Here is an 8,954-nt window from a genome sequence, read left to right on the forward strand (position 1 = left end):
CTATATATATACACTACATACACACTATATATATACACTACATATACACTATATATATACACTACATATACACTATATATATACACTACATATACACTATATATATACACTACATATACACTATATATATATACTACATATACACTATATATATACTATATATACACTATATATACACTATATATATACTATATATACACTATATATATACTATATATACACTATATATATACTATATATATACTATATATATAGTATATATATACTATATATATACTATATATACTATATATATACTATATATACTATATATATACTATATATACTATATATACACTATATATACTATATATACACTATATATACACTATATATACACTATATATACACTATATATACACTATATATACTCTATATATACACTATATATATACTCTATATATACACTATATATATACTCTATATATACACTATATATATACTCTATATATACACTATATATATACTCTATATATACACTATATATATACTATATATATACTATATATATACTATATATATATAGTATATATATACTATATATACTATATATAGTATATATAGTATATATATACTATATATACTATATATATACTATATATATACTATATATATACTATATATATACTATATATATACTATATATATACTATATATATACACTATATATATACTATATATATACACTATATATATACTATATATATACACTATATATATACTATATATATACACTATATATATACTATATATATACACTATATATATAGTATATATATATACTATATATATACTATATATATATACTATATATATTTGCCAGATGTGGTAGCGCACAACTGTAGTCCCAGCTACTCTGGAGAGCAAGGTGGGAGGGAGGGTCGCTTGGGCCCAGAAATTTGAGGCCGCATTGAGCCAGGATGGCGCCACTGCACTCCAGCCTGGGCCACAGAGTGAGCTTCTGTCTCAAAAAAATAAAAATAAATAAAATAAAGCAGAAACAGTAGAAAACGAAGACGAGGCCGGGCGCGGTGGCTCACGCCTGTAATCCCAGTACTTTGAGAGGCCGAGGTGGGAAGATCACGAGGTCAGGAGTTCAAGACCAGCCTGGCCAAGGTGAAACCCCATCTCTACTAAAAATAACAAAATTAACCGGGTGCAGTGGTGTGCATCTGTAATCCCAGCTACTGGGGCAGCTGAGCCAGGAGAATGGCTTGAACCCAGAAGGCAGAGGTTGCAGTGACCCAACATCGTGCCACCGCACTCCAGCCTGGGTGACAGAGCAAGACTCCGTCTCAAAAAAAAAAAAAAGAAGACGAATTGGTCGGTAAAGGGACTCGAACTGGAGACTCTAAAACTTCTCCAGCCCTGGCCACTCAATTTACTTCACTGGCTCCTCCCTTTCAGGCTCCGCCCCTATCCCCGCCCCACCCTTAATGGCGCCCGCCCAGACTCCCGGAAGTGGGCGGCCTAGCGAGCGTGCTCCGAGGCGCAAAGCACGCCGGAAGCTGTAGTTCCGCCATCGGACGGAAGCCGACCGGAGCTTGCGGAGGGATGTGGCCCGGAATATTGGTGGGGGGGGCCCGGGTGCCGTCATGCAGGTACCTCGCGCTGGGCCCTCGCCTCGCCGCTCACTTTCCAGCGCAGCGGCCGCCGCAGCGGACACCCCAGAACGGTCTGGCCCTGCAGCGGTGCCTGCACGCGACGGCGGCCCGGGCTCTCCCGCTCATTCCCATCGTGGTGGAGCAGACGGTACGGCGGCCGGGCGGGGACACGGCTCGGGGGCTCCGGGCTGGGTGGGGATCGGCTGGCTGCCCCCGACCCCTCACCTCCATTTTTCTACCCCCAGGGTCGCGGCGAGCGCGCCTATGACATCTACTCGCGGCTGCTGCGGGAGCGCATCGTGTGCGTCATGGGCCCGGTGAGCGCCCCGCGCCGGGACCCTCCCCGGGACTCTCCCAAGCGCCTGCCGACACCCCCTACGCCCCTCCTTCCCTGGCCCCAGACTTTCTTCCCTCAGGCTCCGCTCCCCTTCTAACCCCCTTCCCTCCCCTTCTGACTCCCCTCCTGGCTCCCGGTCCCCCCACCCGCTCCTCACCCCTTCTCCTCTGCTCCTCGGCTCTTAATCTCCGACTGCCTTCCTGACACCTGGCACCGCTCCCCTCATTCCTACGCTCATGACTCTCCGCAGCCATTCTCACCCCTTCCTTTCCTGTGTCCCTAGCCCCCTGACTCCCCGCTTCCTGTGCTCCAAACCCCCTGGGTCCTCTCCACTACTCTCTCCCCATGCCCTTCTGGGGCCTAAATTCTTCCCCATCCCTTTTACTTTGGGCTCTGGTCCCCCTTCCTGGTTCCCTGACCCATCCCCAGCCTCCCTTAAAACTCTCTCCCTACCCCGAATCTGGGGACACCCCTGCCCTCTCCACCTGCAGATCGATGACAGCGTTGCCAGTCTTGTTATCGCACAGCTCCTCTTCCTGCAATCCGAGAGCAACAAGAAGCCCATCCACATGTACATCAACAGCCCTGGTGAGCAGGGTCTTTCCTGGGTGCCAGGGGCACTCGTCAGGGCACACGGGTGACTCAGGGGACCAGAATCCCGGGTCAGGGATGTTCTCTCTCTGGGAGCGGGTGCAGAGCGTCAGAGTTCCAGAAGTGGCTTTAAACCACCAAAAGGTGCCTGTTGCTGGCTTTTGAGCCTCGGTTCACAAGTCAGGATGTGGCCTCTTTGATCCTGCACATACTGTTCTGCCAACCTGACCCGGCTGACATTTAAAAATTGGTAGATTTTAGGCCGGGCACAGTGGCTCACACCGGTAATCCCAGCACTTTGGGAGGCTGAGGCGGGCGGATTGCTTGAGCTCAGGAGTTCAAGACCAGCCTGGGTAACGTAGTGAGACCCCATCTCTACAAAAAAAGTACAAAGATTAGCCGGGCAATGTGGCGCGTGCCTGTAGTCCCAGCAACTCGGAAGGCTGAGGGAGAAGGATCACTTGAGCCCAGGAGGTCGAGGCTGTAGTGAGCCCATCTCAAAAATAATAATAATTGGTAGATTTTTTCCCCCTCCCCAAAAAAAGTAGTCAATTTTGATTGAGCACTTATGATGCAGGCATTTTTTTTTTTTTTTTAATTTTGATGGAGTCTCGTTCTGTCACCCAGGCTGGAGTGCAGTGTTGCAATCTCAGCTCACTGCAACCTCTGCCTCCTGGGTTCAAGCGATTCTCCAGCTTCAGCCTCCCAAGTAGCTGGGAATTACAGGCATGTGCCACCATGCCTGTCTAATTTTTTGTATTTAGTAGAGATGATGTTTCACCATTTTAGGCTGGTCTTGAACTCCTGACCTCAAGTGATCCACCCGCCTCAGCCTCCCAAAGTGCTGGGATTACAGGCATGAGCCACCACGCCTGGCCTGATTTCTAGTTTCTCTTGGAAATTTAGTAGATCTGATCCCATGGTCCACTGGCACATGTGGCAAGAGTCAGCTGACTGTAAAGCAAGCGCTCTGCCTTTTGCCTGCACCTGGTCCGTGTCACCTGTTTTGTCACCTCTCAACCCCTGGAAGCATTTGTGTTTGTGAACCCTGCTTTAAAGAGCTGCTTCTAGACCGGACGCAGTGGCTTACGTTTGTAATTCCAGCACTTTGGGAGGCTGAAGTGGGCTGATCACTTGAGGTCAGGAGTTTGAGAGCAGCCTGGCCAACGTGGTGAAATCCCATCTCTACTAAAAATACAAAAATTAGCCGGGCATGGTGGTATACTTGTAATGCAGCTACTCGGGAGGCTGAGGCAGGAGAATTGCATGAACCCGGGAGGTGGAGGTTGCAGTGAACTGAGATCACGCTACTGCACTCCAGCCTACGTGACAGTGAGACTCAGTCTCAAAAAAAAAAAAAAAAAAAAAACTAGCTGCTTCTGGCTGGGCGTGGTGGCTCACACGTGTAATCCCAACACTTTGGGAGGATTGCTTGAGCCCAGGAGTTCGAGATAAGCCTGGGCAACATAGTGAAACCAGTGAAACCCAGTCTTAATTTTTTTTTTTTTTTTTTTTTGAGATGGAGTCTCGTTCTGTTGCCGAGGCTGGAGTGCGGTGGCGCTATCTCGGCTCACTGCAACCTCCGCCTCCCTGGTTCACGCCATTCTCCTGCCTCAGCCTCTTGAATAGCTGGGACTACAGGCACCCGCCACCACGCTCAGCTAATTTTTTGTATATTTAGTAGAGATGGGGTTTCACTGTGTTAGCCAGGATGGTCTTGATCTCTTGACCTTGTGATCCGCCCGCCTCAGCCTCCCAAAGTGCTGGGATTGCAGGCATGAGCCACAGCGCCCAGTCATATTAATTTTTAAAGAAGGAGGGGGGCTGCATCTGTTCCACCCTCCCCAGGTTTAGGAGATGGGATAGGGAAAGGGTCGGGGGGAGCTGGTCCAGCCCCTCACTTGCTCCCCTGCCCACAGGTGGTGTGGTGACCGCGGGCCTGGCCATCTACGACACGATGCAGTACATCCTCAACCCGATCTGCACCTGGTGCGTGGGCCAGGCCGCCAGCATGGGCTCCCTGCTTCTCGCCGCCGGCACCCCAGGCATGCGCCACTCGCTCCCCAACTCCCGTATCATGATCCACCAGCCCTCAGGAGGCGCCCGGGTGAGTGCCAGACACGCGAGCTGCTGTTGGGAATCAGGACAGGGTCTAGACAGAAGGACTGACTGGGCGGAAGTCAAGCGTGGGAGGGGATTTTTTTTTTTTTTTGAGATGGAGTCTCACTCTGTCGCCCAGGCTGGAGTGCAGTGGTGCGATCTCGGCTCACTGCAAGCTGTGCCTCCTGGGTTCACGCCATTCTTCTGCCTGAGCCTCCTGAGTAGCTGGGACTACAGGCGCCCGCCACCACGCTCGGCTATTTTTTTGTATTTTTAGTGGAGACGGGTTTTCACCATGTTAGCCAGGATGGTCTCGATCTCCTGACCTCGTGATCCGCCCACATTGGCCTCCCAAAGTGCTGGAATTACAGGCGTGAGCCACCGCGCTGGGCCGGCCGGGAGTGGATGTCTTAAAATGTGCAGGCCAGGCTGGGTGTGGTGGCTGGCTCACGCCTGTGATCCTAGCACTTTGGGAGACAGAGGCGGGAGGATCACATGAGCTCAGGAGTTCGAGACCAGCCAGGGGAACATAATGAGACCTTGTCTCTATTAAAGAAAAAAAAAAAAGGCCAAGCATGGTGGCTCACGCCTGTAAATCTTAACACTTTGGGAAACTGGAGCAGGTGGATCATTTGAGGTCAGCAATTCTAAACCAGCCTGGCCAACATGATGAAACCCGATCTCTACTAAAAATACAAAAATTAGCTGGGCATGGTGGCGCGTGCCCATGATCCCAGCTGTTTTGGGAGGCTGAGATAGGAGAATCACTTGAACCCAGGAGGTGGAAGTGAGCTGAGATTGCGCCACTGCACTCAAGCCTGGATGACAGAGCAAGACTCTGTCTCAAAACAACAAAGGGAAAAAAAGAAAATGCACTGAGGAGTTGTTTGCTGTCTCTTGAGAATTAGCTTCAGCTGGGCACAGTGGCTCACATCTGTAATCCCAGCACTTTGGGAGGCCAAGGCAGGAGGATCACTTGAGGCCAAGAGTTTAAGACCAGCCTGGGCAATGGTGAGACCCCATCTCTACCAAATATTTAAAATGACTCAGGCATGGTTATGCTTGCCTCTGGTCCCAGCTACTCAGGAGGCTGAGGTGGGAGGATTGCTTGAGCCTGAGAAGTCAAGGCTGCAATGAACTGTCTTGTACCACTGCATTCCAGCCCCAGCAACAGAGGAAGACCCTGTCTCAAAAAAAAAAAGGCGGCCAGGCGTGGTGGCTCACGCCTGTAATCCCAGCACTTTGGGAGGCCGAGACGGGAGGATCACTTGAGGCCGGGAGTTTGAGACCAGTCTGGGCAACATAGCAAGACCCCATCTCTAAAAAAAACAAAAAACAAACAAAAAAAAGGCTTAGCTAATGCTGAGACAGAGAGACACTGTTCCTCCCAGTCTGCAAGGCTTCAGATGCAGAAAATAACATATACTTAATCCAGTCAGAAAGCCTTCCTGGTAGTGGCAAGACTGAAGCAGGATATCGGAGGATTTACACAACCCCAGCCCACCAGCCTCAAACCGAGAGCCCAAAGCCCAGGGAGGCTCCTGAGTGCCACCTGCAGCCTCCTTGTGAGGGGCTGACGCTGATGCCAACCTTTACCCCCCCCACTCCCCTTGGACGTCCCTCAGGGCCAAGCCACAGACATTGCCATCCAGGCAGAGGAGATCATGAAGCTCAAGAAGCAGCTCTATAACATCTATGCCAAGCACACCAAACAGAGCCTGCAGGTGATCGGTAAGCACCCTCCTTTATTTCATCCTGGTCCATGCACAGACGGACCAGGCGTTGTTCTAAGCCAGGGCTTCTCCACCTGGCCCCTGCGGACTTTCAGGGCTGGATCATTCTCTGGGATGGGGGGACCATCCCAGAGGTCAGCCTGGCCAACATGGTGAAATCCCATCTCTACTAAAAATACTAAAAATGGTGTACTTGTAATCCAGTTACTCGGGAGGCTGAGGCAGGAGAATCTGTGGAATATGAGAGTTTGAGGTTACAAGTGAGATATTTTTTTTTTTTTTTTTTTTTTTTTGAGACAAGGTCTGGCTCTGTTGCTCAGGCTGGAATGCAGTGGCATGATCTCAGCTCATTGCAACCTCTGCCTCCTGGGCTCAAGCAATTCTCCTGCCTCAGCCTCCTCAGTAGCTGGGACTACAGGGATGCACCACCATGCCTGGCTAATTTTTTGTATTTTTTGTAGAGACGTGGTTTCACCATGTTGCCCAGGCTGGTCTCAAACTTGTGAGCTCAAGTGATGCAGCTGCCTCAGGCTTCCAAAGTTCTGGGATTACAAGTGTGAGCCACCACACCCAGCCATAATTTTATTAAAATCAAAAAGTGAGGCCAGGTGTGGTGGCTCACACCTGTAATCCCAGCACTTTGGGAGGCTGAAGTGGGAGGATCACTTGAGTTCAGGAGTTCAAGACCAGCCTGGGCAATATAGTGAAACCCCATTTCATAGAAAAGAAAGAAAAATTTTAGCTGGGCACCATGGCTCACGCCTATAGTACCAGCACTTTGGGAGGCCGAGGTGGACGGATCACGAGGTCAGGAGTTCAAGACCAGCCTGACCAACATGGTGAAACCCCGTCTCTACCAAAAATACAAAAACTAGCCAGGTGTGGTGGCACGCGCCTGTAATCCCAGCTACTCAGGAGGCTGAGGCATGAGAATCGCTTGAACCTGAGAGGCGGAGGTTGTAGTGAGCCAAGATTGCACCACTGCACTCCAGCCTGGGTGACAAAGTGAGACCCTGTCTCAAAAAAAAAAAAAAAAAAAAAGTGAACGTTCCACAGCATCACAGATGAATTTTGCAAATACGTTGCATGAAAGAAGAATAAACACTCTGTGATTCCATTTATTTAAACTATAAAAACAAGGAGAGCTAATTTATGCTGTTAGAGGAGTGGTTGCTTTGGGGTATGGGGAGGGGGTGGCAAGGATTAGTGACTGTCGTGGGCCCAAGTGGGGTTTCAGGGGTGCTGGCATTATTCCATCCCTTGGTCTGGATGCTGGTCGTGTAGGGTATGTTCAGTCTGAAAATCCATCCCGCCAGACATTTACGAATCATGCCCTTTCCTGGGTGTATATTATACATCAATAACATTTTTTTTTTTTTTTTGAGATGGAGTCTCGCTTTGTTGCCCAGGCTGGAGTGCAGTGGTGCAGTCTCCACCTCCCAGATTTAAGTGATTCTCATACCTCAGCCTCCCTAGTAGCTGGGATTACAGGCGTGTGCCACCACACCTGGCTCATTTTTGTATTTTTAGTAGAGACGGAGTTTCACCATGTTGGCCATGGTGAAACTTTGAAGGCCAATGGTGAAACATGAGACCAAACTCCTGGCCTCAAGTGATCCACCCACCTCTGCCTCCCAAAGTGCTGGGATTACAAGTGTGAGCCACCGTGCCTGGCCCAATAACAATTTTTTAAAAAACAAAATTGAAATTGGTATTTTACTGATACCTAGGGGAAACTGAGGCACTGCAGAATGAGGACATGTCTCAGTCAGCTTGAGCTGCTTAACAAAACACCACAGACCTCAACAGAGATTTATGTCTCACAGTTCTGGGGGCTGGGAAGTCCAAGGTCAGGGTGCCAGCTGATTTGGTTCTTGGTGAGGGCTCTCTTCCTGGCTTGCAGACGGCTGCCTTCTCGCTGTGTCTTCACATGGTGGAGAGAGAGCAAGTGCACTGGTGTCTCCTCTTATAAGGCCACTAATCCCATCAAGGGGCCCCTGACCCCATCTCTCCTAATGACCTCCCAAGGACCCCATCTCCAAATCCCATCCCACTGGGGGATGGGGCTTCAACATATGTACTTGGGGTGGTGGGCACAAACATTCAGGCCAGAACAGGACCCAGACCTGGCCCCGGGTCTCTGCTCTTACCCTAATGTTTCTCACCTCCTGCTTCCCCACCAGAGTCCGCCATGGAGAGGGACCGCTACATGAGCCCCATGGAGGCCCAGGAGTTTGGCATCTTAGACAAGGTTCTGGTCCACCCTCCCCAGGACGGTGAGGATGAGCCCACGCTGGTGCAGAAGGAGCCTGTAGAAGCAGCGCCGGCGGCAGAACCTGTCCCAGCTAGCACCTGAGAGCTGGGCCTCCTCTCCAGAATCATGTGGAGGGGCCAGAGGCCTGCCAGACCCCCAGCTGGGCCCTGCTCACCCCTTGTTGCTGGGCTTGGAGGGGCCTCTTGAGGAACTTTTAATTTGCAAGGGTGCCCGCTATGGACGGGGCATTCAAGCTGAGACACTGTGATTTTAAATTAAATCTTTGTGGTCTTTGC

General features: G+C 49.9%; 1 protein-coding gene across 1 annotated transcript; it reads left to right on the forward strand.

The window, feature by feature from the left end:
• The first annotated feature begins 1,508 nt into the window (after positions 1-1,508).
• CLPP (caseinolytic mitochondrial matrix peptidase proteolytic subunit) lies at positions 1,509-8,954 on the forward strand. Its single transcript, XM_031004526.3, has 6 exons — positions 1,509-1,791; positions 1,889-1,960; positions 2,472-2,568; positions 4,491-4,678; positions 6,297-6,402; positions 8,588-8,954. Exons 1-6 carry the CDS (start codon positions 1,594-1,596, stop codon positions 8,758-8,760), a joined length of 834 nt encoding a protein of 277 aa, XP_030860386.2. The 5' UTR covers positions 1,509-1,593; the 3' UTR covers positions 8,761-8,954.

This window comes from Gorilla gorilla, chromosome 20 (assembly GCF_029281585.2).
Source record: "Gorilla gorilla gorilla isolate KB3781 chromosome 20, NHGRI_mGorGor1-v2.1_pri, whole genome shotgun sequence".
NCBI classification, from domain to species: domain Eukaryota; kingdom Metazoa; phylum Chordata; class Mammalia; order Primates; family Hominidae; genus Gorilla; species Gorilla gorilla.

Excerpts from the sequence above, each read along its gene's own strand:
- CLPP (XM_031004526.3), top strand. The coding sequence starts at position 1,594 with ATGTGGCCCGGAATATTGGTGGGGGGGGCCCGGGTGCCGTCATGCAGG. Across the intron at positions 1,961-2,471 it reads TCGTGTGCGTCATGGGCCCG|ATCGATGACAGCGTTGCCAG; the intron begins GTGAGCGCCCCG and ends CTCCACCTGCAG. Across the intron at positions 4,679-6,296 it reads AGCCCTCAGGAGGCGCCCGG|GGCCAAGCCACAGACATTGC; the intron begins GTGAGTGCCAGA and ends GACGTCCCTCAG.